Here is a 27660-nt window from a genome sequence, read left to right as displayed (position 1 = left end):
GTTTGCAATGCAAGCCACCTACTCAATGCTAGGTTTGAGGAAATTTGGAAAGCTGGGAATAATGGAATAGAAGAATAAAAATTGCACAATGGTACAGTTCCATGACCTGAGTTTAGTCCTGACCTCCCGTTCCATCAGAATTACAGTCAGATTTAATCTGTCATGTCATGAAATTTGTCTTTGTGGCAGCAGTACAATGCAATAGCTAATAGAGAAAAAAAATTGAATTACAGTAAGTGTGTGCATATATAATATATTTTAAATAACTTACAAATAAATTAAAAAGCAGTGATGTAGTGTTCTTATGTTCAATGTCCATTAGAAATTGGATGGCTGAGGAGAAGAAGCTGTTCCTGAATTGTGTGTGCCTTCAGGCTCCTGTACTTCCTTTTTGATGGTAGCAATGAGAACAGGGCATGTCCTGGCTGATGAAAGTCTTTAATAATGGATGCTGTCTTTTTGAGGCCTCGCTCCTTGAAGATGTCTTGGATACTACGGCTAGTGCCCATGATAGAGCTGACTAGGTTTTTACAAGGCTCTGCAGCTTATTTCAGTACTGTGCAGTAGCACCCCCCCCCCCCAATACAAGATGGTGATACAGCCAGCTAGAATGTATTCCATGGTACATCTGTAGAAATTTGCAAGTGTCTTTGGTGGCATAACAAATCTCCTCAAACTCCTAATGAAATACAGCTTCTGTCATGCCTTTTTTGTAGCTGCATTTATATATTGGGCCCAGGATAGATCCTCAAAGATGTTGACACCCAGGAACTTGAAATTGCTCACTCTTTCCACTTCTGATCCCTCTGAGGACTGTAGTGTTTTCCCATGTACTAACCTTTCTGGAGTCCACAATCAGTTCTTGGGGTTTGCTTTGAGTGCAAGGTTGTTGCTGTGACACCACTCAACCAGCTGATAAATCTTGCTCCCATGCGCCCTTTCATCGCCATCTGAAATTCTGCTAACAATAGTTGTGTCATCAGCAAATTTATAGATGGCATTTGAGCTGTACTTAGCCAGGCAGTCATGGGTGTAGAGATTAGAGCAGTGGGCGAAGCACAAATCCCTGAGGTGCACTAGTGATTGTCAGCGAGGTGGGGATGTTATTTCTGATCCTCACAGATTGTGGTCTTCTGGTTAGGAAGTTGAGGATCCAGCTGCAGAGGGAGGTACAGAGCCCCAAGCTTTGGAGCTTTTTCATCAGAACTGTAGGAATGATTGTGTTAAATGCTGGGCTGTAGTCAGTAAACAGCATCCTGTTTCTCCAGGTGATCCAAGGCTGCATGAAGGGCCAATGAGATTGCATCTGCTGTAGACCTATTGTGGCAATGGGCAAATTGCAGTGGGTCCAGGTCCTTGCTGAGACAAATTAATTCTATCCATAACCAACTCTCAAAGCACTTCATCACCATAGATGCGAGTGCAACTGAACGGTAGTTGTTAGCAGTTTTCACTGTTATCATCTTGGGCACTGATACAGTTGTTGCTCTTTTAAAGCAGGTGCCTATCATTGCAAGTTTGCATATTCTCCCTTTGACGTGGATTTCTTTCAATGCTGTGGTCTCCCTTCACATCTCAAAGATCTGCGGGTTGATAGATTAATTGACCTGTAATTTTCCCCAAGTATGTAGATTAGTGGTCAAATCTGTAGGGAGCAGATGGGAATGTGGTGAAAATAAAACTGATAAAACTGACTAATGTAGGATTAGTGTGAGGGTTGCTTGATATTACTTGCCATGATGTGTATGTGCAGTCTTGCCCACTGCTTAAGATGTTCTCCTTCCAATACGACTACATCCTTTAAGTACAGGTGTCCCCCGCTTTTCGAACGTTCGCTTTACGAAACCTCACTGTTACGAAAGACCTACATTAGTACCTTGTTTTCGCTAACAGAAGCTGTTTTCACTGTTACGAAAAAAGCAGCATGCGAAAAATATCAGCGCGCAATAAAAGGCAGCGCGCGCCCCGAGCAGCCACTCTCCCCCGGATTCGGAACTGCATTCTCGCCGGCATTGCTTAAACACGTGGCTGTGAGCAGCCATTTGCTAGATAAGTTCTATGGTATTGGAAAAGCCTGAAAGAGCTCGTAAGGGTGTTACACTTAGCGTAAAACTAGAAATAATTAAGCATTCTGATCGTGGTGAACGAAGTAAGGACTAAGTGAGTTTGGCTTGTGGAAGCTGACGAAGATGATGTTGAAGAGGTTTTGGCATTCCATGACCAAGAACTGATAGATGAAGAGCTGATGCAATTGGAAGTGGAAAGGGTAACAGTCGAAACCAAATGAGTAATGATAAAGTATGACTTTAATTTTGAAAGGATACGTAGGTTTAGGGGATATTTGCAGGATGGTTTGAGTGCTTACAAAGAACTGTATGATAGAAAAATGCGCGAGGCTCAGCAGTCAAGCAAGCCTTCCACATCAGCCACAGCAGATGATGAACCTCGACCTTTGACATCGAGGCAGGCAGAGATAGGAGAAGATGAGCTGCCTGCCCTAATGGAAACAGATGACGATGAGATGACACCGCTTTGTCCCACCAACCCAACCCCCAGGCTGCGGACAGATCGCGATTCGCGGAGAATGCAGTAGTAGCTGGGAGACACACAGCACATATTTAAGAAAAAAGCCAAAATAAACATGCTAATTAATTAGATGCAGCCCGACACGTAATTGTCGGCCCAGATCAGAGGCAATGCAATCGGCAATCGGTACTGATCTGGGCTGACAATTACGTGCCGGGCGGCACCTAATTAATTAGCATGTTTATTTTGGCTTTTTTCTTAAATTGTGCTGTGTGGCTCCTGGCTACCGCTGTACCACTGCATGCTTCGCGGCAATGTATTGGTTCGCTGCCCGGAGGGTGGGGGCCACTGTACCACCCAAACTCCGACGACTCAGTCTAACACACCATCAGTGTGCTCCGTGCTTTCCCAATTCCGGTAAGTGATACTACACTGTACATACATTATTTCTACTTTATATTGGCTGTGTATTTTTATGTGTTATTTGGTATGATTTGTCAGCTTCATAGCTTAAAGGTTACTGGAGAGCGCTTGTGCCGTGTTTTGGCTGACGGCGCTTGCGTGAGATTTTCACTACGGAGAACAGTTCAGGCAGTGATTGTGGAAAAGTATTTTTACTTTATATAAGCTGCAGTACCACCGATGTGGCAGAGAGGGCCTCAAGATGTCTGTGGCTCAAAAGAGGGGAGCCATGGTGTCATAAGTAGCTAGCCATCTGGACACAAGCTGAGGTCTGATCAGCCCCGGCTGGGTCACCTGGAGGAGGTTGTATGATGTTGAAAGACCTGAAACACCCGATGATTCCAGGAACATCACTGGAGATGTGTCCAGAAGCATTAATAGATGTATGTACACAGCTGTGTATTTATCATATCATTCCTGCTTTTACTATATGTTACTGTTATTTTAGGTTTTATGTGCTATTTGGCATGATTTGGTAGGTTATTTTTGGGTCTGCGAACGCTCACAAATTTTTCCCATATAAATAATTGGTAATTGCTTCTTCACTTTACGACATTCAGGCTTACGAACCGTTTCATAGGAACGCTCTACCTTCGGATGGCGGTGGAAACCTGTATAGAGAGTAATAGGCAAACTACCTTGCAGCTTGACCATGATCACAATGTAGAAATCAGGATATAAGAAGTAACATTTGGATATTAAAGTAATTTTTTTTCATCAGAATTTGCGTAATTATTTTGTTTTGCATAGTGCAGCTAAGATGGGTGAAAAGGCGGTTCATTCGGTGTTAGCAACCCACTTGATTGTCTTATCCAAGTACAATAGATTCTGGTTAATAGGGACATATCGGGACCAGTACATTTAGGTCCAATTAGCCGAAGTTCCGTGGAAATAATGTAAAAAAAAAGAGACAAACTACTATATAACTGAGTAAAAACTATGTACTGAATGAAATAAAAAAAATTACAACTTTGACAATTCTATTACAGTGCTATAAAACTGAGTATTAGTTCCTAATAGTTATTGATGGGGGTATTCATGCAGTCAATGCTGCTGTGTTCTTTTGATGTAAATGATCTAAATCAATGCAGACATCTAGTGCAGATATTGGACTGCCTTCATTGCCTTCCTGCATGAAGTAGTGTCATAATCTGACAATAAATTTCCTGGCATCCTGTGTAGTCACTAGCCCAAGATTTGATGTGTCATCTTTGTCACTTTCCTCATCTTTCCTGCCTTGGTGTTTTGATACAATGTTTTCAATATTTCCATGCTCAAATCTTCACTGGTTTTTGAATCAGCAACTGTCGGCCTAAATGGCTAACATAACACATAGCACGTGCAACTGATGCTATTTAAAAACTTGTTTGCTTTAAGCACAGTGTAATGTCCAATGGCTACATAAGTGCATATGACTATTGCTAGTTAGAAACTGTTCGGCAACAATTTCTGGTCCCAATTAAGTGGCATAGTTTCTCTAGTAAACAAAGGGAATCCCAGCTGTTTTCTCAATTTATTTTTGTTCTTTAAGGGTTGTCCTAAATAAGCAGCTGCCCCGATTAACCGATGGACCAATAAGCCAGAATTCAATGTAATCATTTCTAAATATCAGCAGGCTGGTCTACAGTGATAGAGGAAGAAGGAATGGATATTATTCCATTTATGAGCACTTTCAAATTGTTGTAACAAACTACAAACAAGAAGCCATGCAGATTTTCTTTATTGGCTTTTCTTCAGATGCAAGCTAAATCTGTTATTGTTAGTATGAGGTACAAGGAGGTCATTCAGCTCATTGGTTCTGTGCATTGGAGCATTGTGCAAGTGGTGTTGGAGGAACTTGTGCTCTGTTGGAATAGTTTTTTTTATAGTTTCCTATCCATAGTATGGCTGGGAAAGTGCCTTTCTCTAGTGTGTGAAGACTTTTCCAACAGAGTGTGCAGAATGAACATAATTTAGTGCCCTTGAAGGTGAAGCGGAGATCATGTAAGGCAATAACAATGTCATTGTATTCAGGGTTTTCAAAACATAATTTCTCTTCTGTTCATTACTTCAAATCCCGTGGTTGACAGAGATCACAGTCTTGTATTCAGTGAATTTTAGGACCATGGTTGTTCATGTCCAGTAGTGTTCTGGATCAGTGGTCGCCAACCACCGGGCTGCAAAGCATGTGCTACCGGGCCACGAGGAAACGATATGATTTGGCGATATGAAATGATATGAGTCAGCTGCACCTTTCCTCATTCCCTGTCACGCACTGTTGAACTTGAACATAGGGTTGCCAACTGTCCCGTATTAGCTGGGACATCCCGTATATTGGGCTAAATTGGTTTGTCCCGTACGGGACCGCCCTTGTCCTGTATTTCCCCCCCAATAAGGTAGAGCGTTCCTATGAAACCGTTCGTAAGCAGAAATAGCGTAAAGCGAAGAAGCAATTACCATTAATTTATATGGGGAAAATTTTTGAGTATTCCCAGACCCAAAAAAAAACCTACCAAATGTTGTGGCGTGGATGAAATCACCGGAGAGACAGTTACTGGTAGATACAGAGCAGCTTCTTTGTTCGACACAAGGTACAACAGGCATCATATGGACGGAGACGCTTTCGGTAGAAAGGTCTGCTAGCCCAATGTGGGCTCGATATTTATATGCTAAACACAAAGGGCAATCGCTATTTTAAAAAAAAGTTATAGACTATGCTTCCTTTTGAAGCTACATACAAAACATGACACCTTCTGACTTCATCCTTTCCTTCCGACGCCAACATGTCTGGGTTGGTATCCACAGTCTTCAGGAATACAAGTTAAATCCACAATACATTTATTTGACATTTTACATGCTAACATATGAAGACAATTCATATCTATGAAGTATAGATAATACTGTCTTGGAAACTACCTGTAAACTTCACACTTTCATCTCTCACATATTGGGTCATTCTATCCCTATAAGCCCCAGGCTCCCCGCCACCCATAATTACCCTATAAGGGAGTCGCATTGCTTGCCCCTTCAATAATTTGTAGGGGTTGAGACCCAACGTGCGGTTCGGGGTTGCGCGCAATCTTATCAGGATTCCTGGTAAATACATCAACCCATGTCTTTCCTGTCTCAGCTATAGCTTTGGCTAATGCATTCTTGATTGTTTGGTTCATCCTTTCTACCACCCCTGAATCCCTAGCATTTCCTTCATCACTTTCCCCGTGAAATGTGCTCCCTGATCTGAATCCACCTGAACTGGGGTTTCCCACCTTGGGAGGATTTCCTGAACTAGGATCCATGCAGCGGTGCGGGCAGTGCAGTCCCTTGTTGGGAAAGCCTCTAACCACCGGGTGAAGTGAGCCATAATTACTGGACAGTAGCTTTCCCCCCTGCTTTTTGCAGGGGCCCTGTGGTCTATCTGGATATTTTCCCGGAGTCCCCTTGGCTGAGGCTGATTTGCCAGCTGTAGCTTTCTGCCCTTACCAGGGTTATGCTGGGCACAAATGATATAACAATGGTAGAATTTCTCAACATCCCCGGCCACCACCAGTCCTGCCGGAGGGTTGTGATCATGCTCTGCCTTCCCTGATGCATCGCCCCATGATATAACTTTAGTAGTATCTGTCTAATACAGGGTGGGGCCACCGCGACTCTTTCATCCCCATGTGTCCAGCACCCATCTGGTCCCTCCTTTGCTTCTGCCTCTTCATATAATTTTACTAAGCTGGCTTCTGTCATTTCCTCCTGCACACTTGCAATTTCAATTGCCTCTTGTCCCTTGTTCTCCCCCCCCCCCCGCCTGCTTCGCAGCAATGTCTGCCCTCGGAGGAACTGGGAAAACTTTATGTTCTGGAATGTCTGCGGTCTGAGTATCCCCTAGTGTTTTTGTTCCTTTGTTATACCCTGAACAGTGGTCAGTGTGTCAGTTTGTATAGGGTCCTGCTTAGGGGGTTTATACAGACCCTCCTCTATTTTAAGTGTGGGCACGTGGCCAAGTGGTTAAGGCATTGGACTAGCAACCTGAAGGTCGTTGAGTTTGAGCCCCAGCCGTGGGAACATGTTGTGTCCTTGAGCAAGGCACTTAATCACACATTGCTCTGCGACGACACTGGTGCCAAGCTGTATGGGTCCTTGGACAACATTGGTGTTGTGGAGAGGGGAGACTTGCAGCATGGGCAACTGCTGGTCTTCCATACAACCTTGCCCAGGCCTGCATCCTGGAGAGTGAAGACTTTCCAGGTGCAGATCCATGGTCTCGCAAGACTAATGGATGCCTTTACCTCTATTTTAACTGGGTCTATCTTTACTCGACCACAATCTTGCTTGTGTGTAACCCATAGACCCCATCCGGGTTGCAGTCTCTGGTGATCGGGGCAGCTGCGACTCTGCTAGGCAGGTTGTGTATTCTGTTGGTTGTATGCGTTCGCTGTCCCTGACTCATCCATATTATTTCTCCCTTTCCCAAATCTATAACAGCTCCTGCTTCCCTTAGGATGTCTATTCCAAGGATCGTGCCCTCATTATTTGGACATATCCAGAAATACACTGGAAGCTGCACTCCCCCTATCTCCAGTATTTGTGACTTGGTTCTTTCTGCTTTTACTGTTTTCCCTCCTACACCCGTGATATAACTGGCCTGTCCGGTTGTTGGTAAGGGTAAGTCTGTTATCAATACCGATGCCCGTGTCCACTAACATATTGCATTGCCGTCCGCCTAACAATGCTGTTGTGTACATCCGCGAGTCACCAGCGCTAGCAATGGAGCCCGCTGCCACATCTTTTTCTGCCCTAAGAGGCGCCGTTACTAGCTCTTTGATCTGATCAACAGTCAGACTGGTTGCTGATGGGGTGAGACTGGGTGTCTGCCATGACCTTCGCCTGGGTTTTTCCCCTCCCTTTTGGACTCTGTCTCCAGCCATGTCCTGATAAGCCACAGCTGTAGCATGTCAACTCTTTCACTGTCTTATACCTAGTCCGGCAGTCGTTTGGTAGGTGCCCTGGCTGCTGGCAAGCAAAACAAACTCTCTGGGACATCACAGCAGCTGCATCCATTATACCCACTTTACGATTTCTCTTGCCTTTTCTTTGGTCTATCTCACTGGCCCACAAAACTATCGCAGAGTAGGTGGACCCCACTGTTATGCCAAAATCTAAAACTTCCTGGTGGGCTGAGCTCAGGCCTTCCTTCCGCATTTTTAGGAAGACTGGGTCATCCCTTCCTGGATTATCCAACCCTGAATACTCCTCGTGCACTCGGTATTTACGTTCTGCATAATCCATGACTGTTTCATCAGCTTTTTGAATCACTGCCATTATTGTTCCCCAGCTACTTTTGCCTCCCCCCTCCCCCCCCCCCGCCGCTGCCTCACTTTCCCTTTAAAAGAGCGATATCTTTATTTATTACTGGCGCTCCCGGTAGTTGCCCATGTACCATCCCGCACTGTCCCACATATTCCTCAGGCACTTCGCTTTCACTAACACAAGTATATCTTTAGGGTGTATTTGGTGAATTTCAACCATTTCCTCGCGCATGCGCTAGAATTCTGAATTCCCACAGGTGACTTTAAGTGAGAGCAACTCAGACAAAGTGGTCTGTTTCTCCCAGGGGGTGAAGGGCTTATGTATAGTCGTAATCGAGGTCAAGGGCTGGCTTGGATCATCAGGGTTCTCAACCTGATGTTGCCTGACCTCAATAGGTGCCATTCTGGTAGATCTATCTAGGTAAAACCTCTCCCTGAGATATCCCCACACTACGCAAAATATCAAAGACAAGTAGCAGTTAAACAGTACATACTTAAAACCACAGAGTATGTATTCCACAATATGCCACTTTTGAGTACCTGAACTCATGATGCCTGCTGTATTCCTTTGCATCACACTTGCAAACGCATACACTAAAATGCAGCTCCCCAAACGAGTATCCATGCCCCTACTCTGGCGTCCCGAACTGTACCGTCGGTTACCACCTTTCGCAACTGGTGGTCCAAGTCTCACCAAGTTAACATGCAAAGATTCCTCACTTACACAAACATACACGCACACGCACACACTACTTTTGTATCTACCAGTTCAGCTCTCCGCGTTCGTGATACCTCATGTTCCTGTGTACCACCGACCAAACAGATTCAAGTGTGAGTGTTATTTTAGAAAAATACTCACCAACTTAGACTGCTAGGAACACTGGCCACAGGACGGGTAAAGAAGTATCCCACTTCTGACACCGAATGTTGTACCGTGGATGTAATCACCGGAGAGATAGTCACTGGTAGATACAAAGCAGCTTCTTTATTTGACACAACAAGGTACAGCAGGCATCATACGGACGGAGACACTTTCGGTAGAAAGGTCTGCTAGCCCAATGTGGGCTCGATATTTATATGGTAAACACAAAGGGCAATAGCTATTTAAAAAAAGTTATAGACTACGCTTCCTTTTGAAGCTACATACAAAACATCACACCTTCTGACTTCATTCTTTCCTTCCGAAGCCAACATGTCTGGGTTGGTATCCACAGCCTGTATGAATGCAAGTTAAATCCACAATATATTTATTTGGCATTGTACGTGCGAACATAGAAGACAATTTATATCTATAAAGTATAGATGATACTGTCTTCGAAACTACCTTTAAACTTCACACTTCCGCAGCGTCTGGCTAGTATCCCGATACTTACAGCTTTTAGGAAATGCATTGTTGTGAACTCAATCCACAGTACTTTGTCAAATAGAAGGCTAGTGGCCAGAGTCATTTAGGTGTAAATGAATCATCTACCCAAAAACTCACTCTTAACACCAAATAACACATAAAACCTAAAATAACACTAACATAGTAAAAGCAGGAATGATATGATAAATACACAGCCTATATAAAGTAGAAATAATGTATGTACAGTGTAGTTTCACTTAACAGAATCGGGAAGATTAAGCCAAAACGGAATTGTAGAAAAAAAACCGGCACATACACGCATGTGCATGTCATGTATGCGCATGTCATGCATGCACACACTGGTGCCCGTGCAAGGCTTCATGGTCATGGTAGTCTTTCTCGGGTTAAACACGTGTCCCATATTTGACTGCTACTTTAGTCCCTTATTTGGCAGTGAGAAAGTTGGCAACCCTTTTTGAACCCCTCCCCTCCCCCCCTCTCCCCCCCCCCCCCAGTTGGCCAGTCTGCAAGAATATTGTCAATTTTAAACCGGTCTGCGGTGCAAGAAAGGTTGGGGACCCCTGTTCTGGGCAACAGGGTCAGGGTAGTCATTTTCTAGATGTCTCTCCACCTTTTTAAAGAGGTATATAAATGTTGCTTGATTCAAAATGACTATTCTAGATTACAGAACCTGATATCCTTGTAATAGCCGGAAAAGCTGTCCAAATATTTTTAGAGTAATGTTTAATATTTCATATAGAATTCTTTAAACGATTGACAAGAAAGTTGTTTCCTTGGATGAGGAGGCCAAAATCAGGTGTCGTGAAATGAGGATAAACTTGTGTACTTTGGAATTTTGTATATTGGAAGTCTCAGTGAATGACTTCATTAAAAATGGAGTTTAGATTATGAGGACATTCAGTCTTCATTTATTGTTATTTAGAAATGCATGCATTAAGAAATGATACAATGTTCCTTCAGTATGATACCACAGAAACACAGGACAGACCAAGACTAAAACTGACAAAAAACCACGTAATTATAACATATAGTTATAACAGTGCAAAGTAATACCGCAGTTTGATAAAGAGCAGACCATGGGTACGGTTTTTTAAAAAATCTCAAAGTCCCGAAAGCCCATCATCTCACGCAGATGGTAGAAGGGAGAAACTCTCCCTGCCATGAACCTCCAGCGCCGCAAACTTGCTGATGCAGCACCCTGGAAGCACCCGACCACAGCCGACTCTGAGTCTGTCTGAAAACTTCGAGCCTCCGACACCGAGCACCATCTCTGCCGAGCGCTTCGACCCCGCCCCGGCAGCCGAGCAACAAGCAAAGCCGAGGACTCGGGGCCTTCCCCTCCGGAGATTCTGGATCACACAGTAGCAGCAGCAGTGAAACAGGCATTCCAGAAGTTTCACCAGATGTTCCTCCGTGCTCTCACGTCTGCCTCCATCAAATCAGGATTGTGCACGGCACTCTACTTGACAGATAACAGATATTCATCACCGGAGTGGCCACTGCGCTGCATTGCACCGCCATCTTCTCCTCCCCTCTTGATAGTTTGATTGATTTCTGCATCTGGGTGGAATCAAAGGGTAGGGAAAAGGAACAGAAAAGAGCAATTTAAAGTGGCTGAGTAATTAACTATCTGTTATGTGCCCATGGAATTCTGGTTACCCCCTTCGTATCAGCTGCAGCAATTCAGATCGACAGGTTTACTATACACTGTCAGGATAGATCTGTAGAGTCTCTGAAAAAGTAGAGGTGGAGGAGTATACCTCATGATCAACTCTTCTTGGTGCACAAATATATCAGTGCTGTCCCAGTTCTGCTCACTGGACCGGGAATATCTAGCAGTTAAGTGGCGTCCTTTTTACCTACCACGGGAGTCCTCTGGGGTCACTTTGGTAGCAGTATACATTCTACCTCAGGCCAATGTCAGTCAGGCTTTAGATGATCTGAGCAATGGGATCAGCATGCACGAAATAGCACACCCTAATGCCTTCACCATTGTTTTGGGAGATTTTAACCAGGCCAGTGTGGAAAAAAATCACTAAACAATTATCGTCAACAGATCACTTGCAATACCAGAGGAATTAACACACTGGACCATTGCCTCACTACCCAGAATGCCTTCCGTGCTATTCCACACTCTCACTTTGGGAAGTCTGATCACCTGGCTGTAGTTCTACTTCCTGAGTATAGGCAGAGACTGAAGTCTGCAGCAGCAGTAGTGAGGACGAAGAAGGTATGGACAAGGGAAGCACAGGAGTGCTTACAAGACTGCTTTGAATTGGTGAACTGGACTATATTCAGGGATTCATCTTAGAACCTGGATGAGTATGCTGCATTTGTTACTGACTTCATTAAAACCTGTGTGGATGAGTGCGTGCCTACAAAGAGTTACTGCACATTCCCAAACCAGAAGCTGTGGATGAACCAGGTGGTATGTCGTCTGCTGAAGGCTAGATCTGTGACATTCAAGTCTGGTGACCCAGCCCTATACCAGAAAACCAGGTATGATCTGCGGAGGGCTATTTCAAGGGCGAAGAGACAATTTCGAATGAGGTTGGAGGCAACATTGAATGCACAACAACTCTGGCAGGGCTTGCAATCCAGTACTTCCTACAAAGCAAAACCCAATAGTATGAATGGCAGTGATGCTTCACTACCAGATAAACTCATTGCCTTCTATGTGGCTTTGAATACAACTACAGCTATGAAGTTCCCTGCTTCACCTGATGACCCTGTGATCTCTGTCTCAGAGGCCGATGTTAGGCTGTCTTTAAACAGAGTAAACCCTTGCAAGGCGGAACATCCAGATGGAGTACTCTGAAAACCTGTGTCAACCAACTGGCGGGAGTATTCAAGCTCACTTACAACCTCTCGCTGCTACGGGCGGAAGTTCCCACTTGCTTCAAAAAGGCACCAATTATACTAATGCCTAAGAAGAATAACGTGAGCTTCCTAAATGACCACCGCCCGGTAGCACTCACATCTACAGTGATTAAATGCTTTGAGAGTTGGTCGTAACTAGACTGAGCTCCGGCCTCAGCAAGGACCTGGACCCGGTGCAATTTGCCTATTGCAATAGGTTGACGGCAGATGCAATCTCAGTGGTTCTCTAGGTGGCTTTAGACCACCTGGACAGCATAAACACCCCTATGTCAGGATGCTGTTCATCAACAATAGCTCAGCACTTAATACCATCATTCCCATAATCCTGATTGAAAAGTTGCAGAACCTGGGCCTCTGTACCTCCCTCTGCAATTGGATCCTCAGCTTCCCAACCGGAAGACCACAATCTGTGTGGATTGGTGATAACATCTTTTCCTCGCTGACGATCAACACTGGTGCACCTCAGGTGTGTGCTTAGCCCACTGCTCTATTCTCTCTATACCCATGACTGCGTGGCTAGGCTTAGCTCAAATACCATCTATAAGTTTGCTGATGATACAACCGTTGTTGGTAGAATCTCAGGTGGTGACGAGAGGGTGTACAGGAGTGAGATATGCCAACTAGTGGAGTGGTGCCGCAGCAACAACTTGGCACTCAACGTCAGTAAGACGAAAGAGCTGATTGTGGACTTCCAGAAGGGTAAGACGAAGGAACACACACCAATCCTCACAGAGGGATCAGAAGTGGAGAGTGTGAGCAGTTTCAAGTTCCTGGGTGTTAAGATCTCTGAGGATCTAACCTGGTCCCAGCATATTGATGCAGTTATAAAGGAGGCAAGGCAACGGCTATACTTCATTAGGAGTTTGAAGAGATTTGGTATGTCAACAAATACACTCAGAAACGTCTATAGATGTACCGTGGAGAGTATTCTGACAGGTTGCATCATTGTCTGATATGAGGGGGTGGGGGGAGAGAGTTACTGCACAGGACCGGAAGAACCTGCAGAGGGTTGTAAATTTAGTCAGCTCCATCTTGGGTACTAGCCTACAAAGTACCTAGGACATCTTCAAGGAGCGGTGTCTCAGAAAGGCGCTTCCATTATTAAGGACCTCCAGCACCCAGGGCGTGCCCTTTTCTCACTGTTACCATCAGATAGGAGGTACAGAAACCTGAAGACACACACTCAGCGATTCAGGATTAGCTTCTTCTCCTCTGCAAACTGATTCCTAAATGGACATTGAACCCTTGGACACTACCTCACTTTTAAAAAAAAAATATAGTATATCTGTTTTTGCATGATGTTTAATCTATTTAGTAAATGCATACTGTATAAAGTATACTGAATTACTTTTTTTTCTCTCTGCTAGATTGTGTATTGCATTGATCTGCTGCTGCTAAGTTAACAAATTTCACGTCACATGCTGGCAATGATAAACCTGATTCTGATTCTGCCCATGTATTATATTTGCCCACTGAATTCATATGTTGGTTAATATATTTCACTTAAAAGACATATGGTTCCCTCATGTAACAAAGTGTATTATGTACCTCATCACCTGGCATATTGCTGACTACCTGTGTTGCACCTTCTCTGTAACTGTAACACTTTATTGTGCGGTGACCTATGTTGGTAAAAAATTAGATCAAATCCTTAGAAAAAGGTGACATAGGATTAGAAGATGTAGAATTCTTGTGGGTAGAGTTAAGAAATTGCAAGGGTAAAAAGTCCCTAATGGGATTTCTATGCAGGCCTCCAAACAGTAGCCAGGATGTGGCATATAAATTACAGTAGGAGATAAACCCCAATACTAGGAGTAAAAGGGGCAATATTACGATAGCCATGGTGGATTTCAGTATGCAGATAGATTGGGAAAATCAGGTTGGTGCTGGATCCCAAGGGAGGGAATTTATAGAATGCCTATGTGACTGCTTTTTATAGCAGCCTGTGGTTGACCTCACCAGGGGAAAGTAATTCTGGATCGGGTGCTGTGTAATGAACCAGATTTGATTACCTTTAGGGTGCTTAAGGTAAAGGAATCCTTAGGAGCCTGTGATTATAATGTGGTGGCATCCGTTAGTCTCGCGAGACCATGGATCTGCGCCTGGAATTTTCCAGGGCGCAAGCCTGGGCAGGGTTGTATGGAAGACTGGCAGTTGCCCATGCAGCAAGTCTCCCCTCTCCACGACACCGATGTTGTCCAAGGGAAGGGCAAGAGCTGATACAGCTTGGCACCAGTGTCATTGCAGGAGTTGCCAGAACGAGGTTGAAGGCAACATTGGACTGCCTTAGGAACTCCAGCTCCGGATTTGTCCTCAGGGTTTACTCCCGAAGCCTTTCCCAAGAGTGGTATTTACCCCTCTCTTAGATGGACTGCCTTCCAGGCTGACGAGCTCCATCTACCAGAAGCACTGGTTTTAAGGAGCCAAGACCTGCCTTATTATAAATGATGGAATTCATATTATACTTGCAGTTTGAGAGACAAGTCAATTATATTAGTATTACAGTGGAATATAGAGAATTAGAGGCACGAGAGAAGAGCTAGCCGAAGTTGATTGGAAGGGGACACTAGCAGGGGTGACTGCAAAACGGTAGTGGCTGGAGTTTCTGAGGCATTTTGGAAGGCACAGGATAGATACATCCCAAAGAAAAAGTATTCTAAAGGAAGGTTGAGGCAACTGGCTGACAAAGGAACTGAAAGACAGCATTAAAGGAAAAGAGAGGGCATATAATATAGCAAAAATTAGTGGGAAGTTAAGAGGATTTTGAAGCTTTAAAAAAAAAGCAGAAGGCAACTTAAAGAAGCCATAAGGAAAGAAAAGATGAAATATGAAGTTAGCCAATAATGTAAGAGAATGCTAAAGATTTTTTGTAGATATAAAGAGTAAAAGAGAGGTGAGAGTGGATATTGGACCTCTGGAAAATGACACAAGGAGAGGTGGTAATGGGGAACAAAGAAATGGTGGATGAGCATAAGTATTTTGTGTTAGTCTTCACTGGGGAAGACATTAGCAATATGCCAGAAATTTGAGTGTGTTGGGGCAGAAGTGAATATAGGTATTACTAAAGGAAAAGGTGCTTGAGAAGCTGAAAGGTCTGAAGGTAGATAAATCACCTGGACCAGATGGATGATACTCCAGGGTTCTGAAAGAGATGGCTGAAGAGATTGTGGGGGCATTGGAAATGATTTTTCAAGAATCACTGGATTCCAGAATGGTTCTGGAGAACTAGAAAGTTACAATTGTCACTCCACTCTTTAAGAAAGGAGGGAGCAGAAGAAAGGCTATTTCTAGGCCAGTTGGCCTGGCTTCAGTAGTTGGGAAGATGTTGGGAATCCATTATTAAAGATGAGGTTTCAGGGTATGGAGCCATATGATAAAATAGGCCAAATTCAGCATGGACTCCCTAAGGGGAAATCTTGCCTGACAAACCTGTTGGAATTCTTTGAGAAAGTAACTGGCAGGTTAGACAAAGGAGAGTCTGTGGATGTTATTTACTTGGATTTTCAGAAGGTTTTGACAAGGTGCTACATATCAGGCTGCTTAACAAAATAAGACTCGTCTTACAGGAAAGATATTAGTGTGGATACAAGATTGTCTGACAAAAGGCAGAGCAGGAGTAGAGGCTGGCTGCTGGTCGCTTTTGGTATTCTGCAGGGATTGTTATTGGGACTGCCTGTTTTCATGTTATTTGTCAATGATTTGGATGATGAAATTGGCTTTGTGGCCAAGTTTGCTGATGATATGAAGATAGGTGGAGGGGCAGGTCACGTTGAGGAAGCAGGGAGTCTGCTGAAAGACTTGGATTGGGAGAATGGGCAAAGAAGTGGTAGATGGAATATTCTGTAGTGTAGGGGCATTTATGGTCTTGCACTTTGGTAGAAGGAATAAAACATAGAAAACCTACAGCCCAATACAGCAACTTTGCCCCACAAAGCTGTGCCGAACATGTCCTTACTTGAGAAATTACCTAGGGTTACCCATAGCCCTCTATTTTTCTGAGCTCCATATACCTGTCCAGGAGTCTCTTAAAAGACCCTATCGTATCTGCCTCCAGCACCGTCGCCGGCAGCCAATTCCACACACTCACCATGCGTTAATAAGAGAAAACGACAACAACTTACCCCGATACCTCCTCTGTACCTACTTTCAAGCACCTTAAAACTGTGCCCTCTCATGCTAGCAATTTCAGCCCTGGGGAAAAGCCTCTGACTATCCACAGGATCAATGCCTCTCATCATCTTGTACACCTCTTATCAGGTCACCTCTCATTCTCCGTCGCTCCAAGGAAAAAAGGCTGAGTTCACTCAACCTATTCTCATAAGGCATGCTCCCCAATTCAGGCAACATCCTGGTAAATCTCCTCTGCACTCTTTCTATGGTTTCCACATCCTTCCTATAGTGAGGCGACCAGAACTGAGAAGTCTAACCAGGATCCTATATAGCTGCAACATTACCTCTAGGCTCCAAAGCTCAATCCCACGATTGATGAATGCCAATGCACCGGTATGCTTTCTTAACCACAGAGTCAACCTGCGCAGCAACCTTGAGTGTCCTATGGACTTGGACTCCAAGATCCCTCTGATCCTCCACACTGCTAAGAGTCTTACCATTAATACTATATTCTGCCATTATATTTGACCTTCCAAAATGAACCACCTCACACTTATCTGGGTTGAACTCCATCTGCCACTTCTCAGCCCAGTTTTGCATCGTATCAATGTCCCGCTGTAATCTCTGACAGCCTTCCACACTATCCACAACACCTCCAACCTTTGTGTCATCAGCAAATTTACTAACCCATCCCTACACTTCCTCATCCAGGTCATTTTTAAAAATCACTAAGAGTAAGGGTCCTAGAACAGATCCCCAAGGCACACCACTGGTGACTGACCTCCATGCAGAATATGACATGTCTACAACCACTCTTTGCCTTCTGTGGGCAAGCCAGTTCTGGATCCACAAAGCAATTTCCCCTTGGATCCCATGCCTCCTTACATTCTCAATAAACCTTGCACAGGGTACCTTGTCAAATGCCTTGCGGAAATCAGCATACACTACATCTACTGCTCTACCATCATCAACGTGTTTAGTCACATTCTCAAAAAATTCAATCAGGCTCGTAAAGCACGATCTGCCTTTGACAAAGCCATGCTGACTGTTCCTAATCATATTATACCTCTCCAAATGTTCATAAATCCTGCCTCTCAGGATCTTTTCCATCAGCTTACCAACCACCGAAGTAAGACTCACTGGTCTATAATTTCCTGGGCTATCTCTACTCCCTTTCTTGAATAATGGAACAACATCCGTGACCCTCCGATCCTCCAAAACCTCTCCCGTCCCAATGAATGATGCAAAGACCATCGCTAGAGGCTCAGTGATCTCCTCCCTCGTCTCCCACAGTACATCTCATCCGTTCCCGGTGACTTATCCAACTTGATGCCTTCCAAAAGCATCTTTTTTAATATTTACATGCTCAAACTTTTCAGTCCGAAAAGCTTGTTTTTAGGCAGAGATTTAGGGAAGAACATTGTGAAATTAGAGCTGCAAAGGAACTTGGGAGTCCTTGTTCAGGATTCTCTGAAGGTTAACTTGTAGGTTGAGTCGGTGTTTAGGAACGGAAATACAATGTCAGCATTTATTTTGCGAGGGCTAGAATATAAGAGCAAGGATGTAATCCCAAGGCTTTATGTGGCCTTGGCGAGACTGAACTTGGGAGTATTGAGTAATTTTGGGTCTCTTATTTAAGAAAGATGTGCAGTATTAATAGTGAACTAATTCTTTGGTCATGTATTTTGTTTTAATGTACTCCCATTGTTCAAAGTGTAAACATGAGTGTGCATACCTGGGTCAAAATGCTATCTTCCGATGTGATCCCAATTTGGAAAGCTAAAATTTATTGTTGTGCTGTTTAGTTCCTCGAAATGTGCAAGAAGACATTGGGAAAAATTGTAATGCTTTCCTAGTCCTGAAGTTCCTTTTCCCTGTATGCTGTCCTGAGTTAACTTTGCCTGTGAGACTTGCTACTTGATCCCTGAAACCTATTGCAAAATAAAGTGCTAGTTCCGCTCCCGTTTTTAATGTTACCTAATTTTACTAATGCTCATTCCTCAGATACTGCTTAATCTTGGATACATTGTTACAAATCACTCTTTGCCCCTCCTCCTGAAAGACCCTGAATATGTAGTCTTTCAAATTTGTGCTCTTTTCCCCAGGCTCCTTGTTTAATCTTCTCCAATAGATTTTCATACCTATCTCATTGCAAAATATTTCTCACTAATGGTACCTTAAGTGATTGTGACAAAGTCAAGGCTAAACTATCATTGTAAATCACTCAAATCTATTCTAGCTATCACTTCCATCACTTTCTGTTTCACTTGTATGAAGCTGAGCCAGATTGTTGGTAATTTGTTCTCCTATTTGGTCTCAAAATGTTAATCTTAACACTGCCAGACTCCCCCTCCCTGTGTTAACTGATGGTCTCCTGAAATTTCGATGTTTCTGTTGCTTATGAACTTGACTATTCCACCATAGTGCTGGTCACCTCCTTGAAATTAGCACAATGCTGCTGTTCTTGTGTCAACTTACTCCAAGCCACTGTTGACCTGTATCTTTGGCTACATTGACAAATACATTCTTTTTGAAGTTGTATCTATGCCTGAAATTGTCTACACCTGTATAAGCCTCCTGCCATTTCTGGCTTGATTATCCTAATATAATAATTTTGTCCTCAAAACTGTCCTGTTCTGGATTCCCTCAATGTGAGGAATTGATAGTACGTTAGGAACTGAAGTGAGTAGATTTAGAAGTCTTGTCAAAATTTATTTCTGGAAGTCTGTTTAATGCCTTCTAAGATCATTGAGGCGGCACTGCATTATGGCTAAGACCATATTTTGCATCTATCCTGCAGGTGGATTTCTCCAGTAAAGGTTGATGCATAAAATAAAATACACTGCCTTACATTTTTCCTCACATCATTCCACATCTGTTTCCTATCTAGTGTTTTATCATCTGTCATCTTAAGTATGTTACATTGTCTTCTCAGTTAAGTATGTAAATTGTGAATAGTTGGGAGATAATTAATGTTTGGCACACTCTGGAAAGTTTGCCAAGCTGAAAAATGTCCTTCACTTCCTGTTTTATTCTATATCCAAGTCACCTGCATTGTGCATTACTTTCTTTAAATGGGTTGTGGACTTACAGCTTTGCTGATTTTTCTCTCTCTCCCCCCCCCCCCCCACCCAATCTTAGCTGCTAACATGGCTTCTCAGTGTAAAGGAGTGAGAAGTGAAATAGAAAATAGGTCAATTAGAAATGATCAATTAGTTATGACATTCCGGTCAAGGATGACCTGCTTCCACTCCAGTTTTTCAGGTGGGTCTTGCGCAGAAGCTAGATGTTGTCACAAGTGGATTGTGTGGACAGGGCAGCTGGATGTTTTGCACTACATCTGTTTGCACTTGATCTTCATTTGCTCCTTTTGTAGAGACTTGGTACAAAATACTTTTCTGGATGTTCCTTCATTTTGATTTGAAATTATCTTGTGTACGTGTACATGGAAACCTACAGTGAAATGTTTGCATTAACAAACAGCACGCACAAGAATGTGCTGGGGATGCATTCTAGTACTAACATAGTATGCTCATAATGCTTGTTAAAACATAACAAAACAGAACAATCCCTGTTCTTCCCTCCCACACATGCAGTCCCCTAACCCCAGGATTGGTCGTATTTTTCAGCCTCCAGCAGATAAAGACTTGGGCTTGCAGACATTGTGAATCTACTGGGGAAATCAAAGTTAAGAGATTCACAATACAGGGCACTGGCCAATATCATTGACTTATGATTTGATACTTGGGCCCTGATCCTCAGCATTGACTCCACGACCTGCCAATCTCTGAATGTGAGGTCTCAAGTTTTGAACTTGCACTTGCAGTTGACTGGACCTCCAGTCTCACCAATTTGTGAACCCATGGCATCATCAGATCTTGCTCCTTTTGCCTGAATGGAATGCCAAATCCAGAACCTGCCAACAGCTTGCTGACCCTGGCAGAGCTACCTCGTCCGTGCTGTTGAGCCATTACTGGAAAGCGATTACAATGAACTGGAAAACATGTTACACTTTTTTCCAAAGTTACTGAGGATATTTAAGTGCTTTTTGTGTCCTTGAGCTTTGAGTTGTTTTGTTACTATTGGTAATTGTTTTTGGGGGGGGGATGGGGCAGGGAGAAAGATCAGTCCAAATTCTGATGAAGATGTCTACAATTAAGTGTGGGGGTCAATGAACTATTGTTAGCCATATCATACTTTTCACAAGAAGTGCTATTTTGTAGCCTTCGGAAGTACAATACAGGTTTCCCCCGCCATCCTAGGGTAGAGTGTTCCTTTGAAGCGGTTCGTAAGTCAGAATGTCGTAAAGCGAAGAAGCAATTACCATTCATTTATATGGGCAAAATTTGTGAGCGTTCGCAGATCCAAAAATAACATACCAAATCATGCCAAATAACACACAAAATCTAAAATAACAGAAACATATAGTAAAAGCAAGAATGATATGATGAATACACAGCCGATATAAAGTAGAAATACTTTTCTACAATCATTGCCGCACTGTTCTCCGTAGCGAAAATCTCACGCAAGCGCTCTCGGCAGAAATACGGCGCAAGCACCGTCGGCAGAAACACGGCGCAAGCACCGTCAGCAAAAACACAGCGCAAGCGTTCTCCAGTAACCTTTAAGCTGTGAAGCTGCAAAATCATACCAAGTAACACCTAAAAATACACAGCCTATATAAAGTAGAAATAATGTATGTACAGTGTACTATCACTTACGGGAATCGGGAAGACATCGAGCACACTGATGGTGTGTTAGGCTGATTCGTTGGACGTTAGGGTGGTGCAGTAGCCCCCACCCTACGGGCAGCGAACCGATACCGATCCACGAAGCATGCGGGGGTACGGCAGTGGCCGGAACGCACCCAGCACATGTTTAAGAAAAAAGCCGAAACAAACAAGCTAATTAATTAGGTACCGCTCGGCACGTAAATGTCAGCCCAGATCAGAGGCGACGCAATTGGCAATCGCCTCTGATCTGGGGCGGCACCTATTTAATTAGCTTGTTTATTTTGGCTTTTTTTCTTAAAGATGTGCTGGGTGCCTCCCAGCCACCACTGCATTCTCTGTGAATCGGTATCTGCCCGCGGCCCGGAGGTTGGGGTGATGGGACACTGGGGTGTCCTCTGTTTCCACCAGGGCAGGCAGCTCATCTTCTATGTCTGCCTGCCTCGATGTCAAAGGTCAAAGTTCGTCATCTGCTGTGGCTGATGTGGAAGGCTTACTTGACTGCTTAGCCTTGCGCATTTTTAGATCATACAGTTCTTTGTAAGCACTCAAACCATCCTGCAAATATGCCCTAAACCAACGTACCCTCTCAAAATTAAAGTTGTACTTTATCATTGCAGCGAAAACCTCATGCAGTTGCTTCCCGTTCAGTTCCTGGACGACTTCACTTTCGGTCTGTTCGCTACTGCGTTCAGTTTCGATTGTTATCCTTTCCTCTTCCAACTGCATCAGCTCTTCGTCTATCAGTTCTTGGTCATGGAATGCCAAAACCTCTTCAACATCATCTTCGTCAACTTTCACAAGCCAAATTCACTTTGTCCTTGCTTCGTTCACCACGATCGAAACACTTAATTATTTCTAGTTTTACGCTAAGTGTAACGCCCTTACAAGCACTTTCAAGCTTTTCCAATACCATAGAACTCATCTTGCAAACGGCTGCTCACAGGCACGTAGTAAACAATACCGGCGAGAATGCAGTTCCGAATCCGAGGGAGAGCAGCTGCTCGGGGCGTGCGCTGCCTTTTATCGCATGCTTCCTTTTTTTGTAACGGTGAGGTTTCGTAAAGCAGGCGTTCGAAAAGTGGGGGACACCTGTATATTTTTTTTGTGCAATAGCTTTGACAATTTAACATTTGCACACAGAGTAATAGATGGTGTGACATTTGGGAATATCAGCTTGTTTTTGATGTAATTGAAATGTTCTGCTACAAAATTCTACCATTTCTACTATTTTATTTTACAATCAAAATCCAAAATACCCTCATAGGTAAGTTATATTAGTTTTGTAAGGTAAGACTACATTTATTATTAAAACAATTTAGAGTTTGGGCTAACAATCCTAAAATGTGAATTCAACTGTAGGCAAGTGGAATTTAAAAAAAAGATCGTAACTGAAAATCCACCTGGGTTAATAGTGTTCTATATTTAACTTCAAAAGTACAGCATTTGGTTTACTGTTCGAACTCTTTAGATATGACTGAGCAAGCAATTCACTTCTATCACAGCTGCAATTACAGTAAAGTAGAAACCTTAATGTACTGCCTGTCTTAAGTCTGGCCACTGAATTGAGACATAGCAAAGCTGCCCCCTGCCCAGCTGGCCTGGCAAAGTTACAGTCTTCTGGGCATTTGGACTAGTCAGTCAAGCTATATTGATTATTAATTAGGATGGTTTGATTAATATTATTTAATAACAGTTATTATTTTGTGATTGTTAATTACAGATAGTCAAGCTGCAATCTAATGTGATTATACTCCCAAAAACACTCATTATAGACAAGGTACTGGATAATACCTTCATTATCCTTGTACATCTTTATCAGCAAAAGAGGTTGTGGGATGTATGAGGGAGGCGGTGGGCATGTGTGTCTTCTACATTGACTTTGAGGTCTCATGGCAACAGGTTGAACATGGAGAAGGAATCCTTCTGATTGCCACTCACTGTCCCACTCACTGTCCCATCTCATCTGGTGAATTGGTGCTCTTCCATGCAAAGCAACACTGGAACAAGAGCAATGAAAATAGCAAGAATGTATTGTAATCTGAGTCTTCTGTGTTCATCCCCTTTAGTGACTTGGTAGCACCTCTGGTAACCGAGCCACCTGATTCTTAAAGGGTACAGTTTCCAACTGTCTTGGCAAGTGGTGTTTGAACTAGCTATATTTTGTAAGATACCTGTGGCAGATGCATGTATATGGGAGTGACCAGAGTTTCATTCCTTATGGGCACAAAGTCTTGTTCATACTGACATCCTTCCCTTGTGTTGTGTGGCTCTTTAATTGTGCTAAATGGGAAGGACTGGAACAGATCCAGTAGATCCAACCTGGACATTCTGTGGTGCTAGGGGCTTCAGCAAATACATACAGCACCCTTGTCTATAATAAACCTTGTCTGTCAAATCCTTCATTAATGTTACTGCAAGGCTAGTTAATCTGGGTTTGATGAAGAGAGCAGAAAGACATAGTAAAAGCAGCAGGAGAACTTAAAAATGAAATTCCAGTCTGGTAGAAAACTGAAGATAGTGAGGACTATAGAAAGCATTGGGGTCTCTTCATTCCTCTCCCCCCACCCCCCACCCCCAAATTCAGGACATGCATCAAAGGCCCCTCCCGTTCTTCCCACAGTCTCTTTGACCTCCTGCTGTCAAAGCAGAAGATACAGCAGCATAAGAACCAGAACTACCAGGCTGGGTAACAGCTTCTTTTCCCAGCCTGTTAGACTTTTTAACACCCTGCTGTCACCCAGCACTGTCCACCTTTTCTGAAAGCTCTGCCATCCTGTCCCTACACCCACTGCTCCACTCCCCCAAAAGACAGTCTCATCCTGCATTGGTCACATTTTACCTTTTATTGCTGCTGTTTCATATATTTATACTGCTGCTTGTTTTATTATAATATTGCCAGTAGCATTATACTGTCTTGCATAAATATGAATCTCACACTGTCAGCCTGTCATTCTTCAAAACTTTTCTTAATACTTTCCTCATTGTAGGAGGTAACAGTAGAAGGGGACTCCTGTGGAGTATAAACCAGCAAAAATGTCGAATTTTTGCATGGTTTGGTCCCACACTTGTACTTGAGTTGGAGGCCTGTTTTTGTTTATAATGGGATATGGAATTTGAAAACGTGGGTAACCTGCTGCCAGTTGTAAAATTAGTCAGTTCCATCTTGGATATTTGCCTCCGTAATATCCAAGACATCTTCAAGGAGCAGTGCCGCAGAAAGACCGCGTCCATTATTGAGGACCCCCATTACCCAAGAAGTGCCCTCTTTTCATTGTTACCGTCAGGAAGGAGGTACAGAAACCTGAAGGCACACATTCAGTGATTCAGGAACAGCTTCTTCCCCTCTGCCACACGATTCCTAAGTGGACATTGAGCACATGAACATTACCTCACTTTTTTATATTACCTCTGTTTTGCACTAAATCTAATTTGTATGCGTATATATATATTTATTTCGTTTTTTTCTTTATTATCCTGCATTGTAGTGTACTGCTGCTGCTATGTTAACAAATTTCATGACACACACCAAACAATTATAAACCTAATTTCATTCTATTTAAGGCACAAATTCGGTGCACAGAATGTGATGGGTAATTAAGGTTTATTGAATTTTGATTCATCATAGGATTCAACAAAGATTTGCAGAAATTTGCTACTTTGTTATACCTTTCCCAGAACTTCATGTTTGTGTATGTGTATATAAAATAAGAAACATCTATTGAAGTTACCGTACCAAATGAATGGCTATTCTTCTACCCTTTGCACATCTTGTGCATTTTTAAATTAGTACCATATAAACATCATGGCATAATCCTTAAGGTTACCTGTAGGATGTCAGTTAGTGTTTGATTCTAGAGATTGAGCAGATTTTGAGGAAACTTGCAGAATGTTACTTTGGCTCACTGGAAAGCATAATTTTTGGATAGATAGATATACTTTATTGATCCCGAGGGAAAATGGGTTTCGTTAAAGCCGCACCAACTAAGAATAGAGCATAAATATAGCAATACAAAAACCACAAACAATCAAACAACAAAATGCAAACTATGCCAGATGGAAAAGAAGTCCAGGACCAGTGTATTGGCTCAGAGTGTCTGACCCTCCATGGGAGGAGCTGCATGTTCGATGGCCATAGGCAGGAACGACCTCCCGTGCCACCCAGTATTGAATCTTGGTGGAATGTGGCCGAAGTCCAACAGTAAAAAGTTCAATATCCGGTCTGCAAACACGTTCCTCGATCGTAATATGACCCGGATTGCACCATCTGTTGTTAACCAGAACAGTAAGCACCCAACTTCTTTACGCTTACCGCTCAGTGCACTTCCGGTCAGCCGGAACGGTCTGGAAGCCGTCCATGGAGAAGTTTTGATCGGGTATGTCCTCGTGCAGCTCCGTTCCTGTGAAACACATAACACTGCACTCTCGAAATGTTCTCAGACGCCTGGCTAGCGCTGTGAACTCGTCCATTTTATTACCCACCAAACTCCTGTTCTCCATAAGTCTCTGTTGTCTCAACCCGGTCCTCTTTCCTCGACTTTGTGATCCCCCTCTGCATCCTCTGTGTGCTTTCCTCCGGATTTCAGCAGGGGTGTCCGCCGCTCTGCTCGCTAAACCGGCCGGCATTAGCGCAAGCAGCTGGTCCCTGGAATGAACAATGCGACCATGCTTCTGTCCCGCGTTTCAAGATGTAACTATTTCCAGCGCTAAAAACCCAAATAAAACTCTCTCTATCAGCATGTTAGAGAGGGTGCAGCTTCGACGTGTTACTGTGGAAAAAAAAATACAAAAAGTAACTAAGTTAAAAAGTAAGAAGAAAAACGTAAGAATCCGATCGGAACGGCTGTAACAGGCTGCATGCTCGACCGGCGCATGTGCATTGATGCAAATAGTGCGCAAGGACAGTGGCAAATAAAGGAAGCACCAAGGTTAACTCCTTCCACCCCCAGTTTATCTGCTGCTATATTGTTTATCCTGGTAGCTCCTGGCTGTTGTCTTGTGGTCTCTAAAATGTAAACTAATCTGTAACTGCCTGCCTCCTAACTTGTCCTGAGCCCTGTACTTGTATTACCCCCTTACTTGAGGTCCAAGTCCATTGAAGCTCGAATCTTTAAAAATCTCATCCATGATTTTAGATCCTCTAATGATCTTATAGCTCTTCCTTTGTACACTTCCAGTGTAATTGTTTCATCTTTGGCAACTGTACTTTCAGCTTGCTATGTGTAGCTCTGAAATTCCTTCTCTAAATTGCTCTGCTTCTGTTTCATTTTCAAGGCATTTCATAATGACACTTCCAAGGTTGTTGTGTACAAGATGCTGCACCCATATGATAAATTAACAAAGGGAAAGAGAATAGGATAAAGTACTAATTGCTTTAAGTTCATATAGATTGTATACTTGACAATGTCATGAAGTCTATTTTGTGGTTGGAGGTATATATTTATGTATAATACTTCTGTATTAAGGAATGTTAAAAAGTGAATATTAACTTTTTAAAGATTATTGTACAGTTCCAATTTCCATTGTAAGCAACAATTTATGAAATGACTTCAAATTTTGCATCAGGCAATGCACAAGTCTTTATCCTTTGCAAATATACTCTTGTAATATAGTATTAGATCCCAGATGTAATTATGAACTATTTTCTTTCATTTTAGGGAAATGAAGCGAGCTATCCCCTGGAAATGTGCTCACACTGTAAGTTAATATTTTTATTTATTTGTAATAACTTGTATCTTTGATTTATTCCAAGAAAAATAGTGTTTCTTTAAATTCTTGGAATGCTGTGTAAAAATTTTTAAAATATTTGTGCCTTATTTCTGTGCTAACTGAAAGTCAAATGATCTTTTCCATATAAAGAACTTGCCAACTTTCCCCAGTTCCTGTGCAGTCTTTTTTCCCCACTCTATTTGCAGTTGTTCTATAGCACTAGTTTATCTAACTTGTGTTTCAGCATTAATTACTCTGACCTGTGAAAACAGTTGTATTTATTTAATTGGTTTGCACACTTTCAGGTGTACTATGATAGTATTACTCTGCCACTACTTGCACGTCTCGTTCTGAAGCATTGCAATATTTATTGACTGATTGATTGAGATCCACTGCAGAATAGGCCTTTCCGGCCCTTTAAGCCACACTGCCCAGCAATCTGCTGATTTAATCGGCGCCTAATCATGGGACAATTTACAATGACCAGTTAACCTATCAACCGGTAAGTGTGGACTGTGGTAGCAAACCCACACGGTCACTTGGAGAACATACAAACTCCTTACAAACAGCGGCGGAATTGAAACCAGATCACCTGTACTGT

General features: G+C 43.0%; 1 protein-coding gene across 1 annotated transcript in view; it reads left to right on the top strand.

Moving 5' to 3' along the window:
• Positions 1–27660, top strand: part of LOC134350637 (calcineurin subunit B type 1) — a 73842-nt gene that overhangs the window by 4161 nt on the left and 42021 nt on the right. Inside the window, exon 2 of the mRNA XM_063056122.1 lies at positions 27008–27047. Coding sequence (XP_062912192.1) covers positions 27008–27047 — 40 coding nt within the window. The remainder of the gene's footprint in view (positions 1–27007; positions 27048–27660) is intronic.

The sequence above is a fragment of the Mobula hypostoma genome, chromosome 8 (genome assembly GCF_963921235.1).
Source record: "Mobula hypostoma chromosome 8, sMobHyp1.1, whole genome shotgun sequence".
Classification (NCBI taxonomy): Eukaryota; Metazoa; Chordata; class Chondrichthyes; order Myliobatiformes; family Myliobatidae; genus Mobula; species Mobula hypostoma.
Note: the sequence above shows the minus strand (reverse complement) of the source record. Positions and strands in the feature narration are given on the sequence as shown.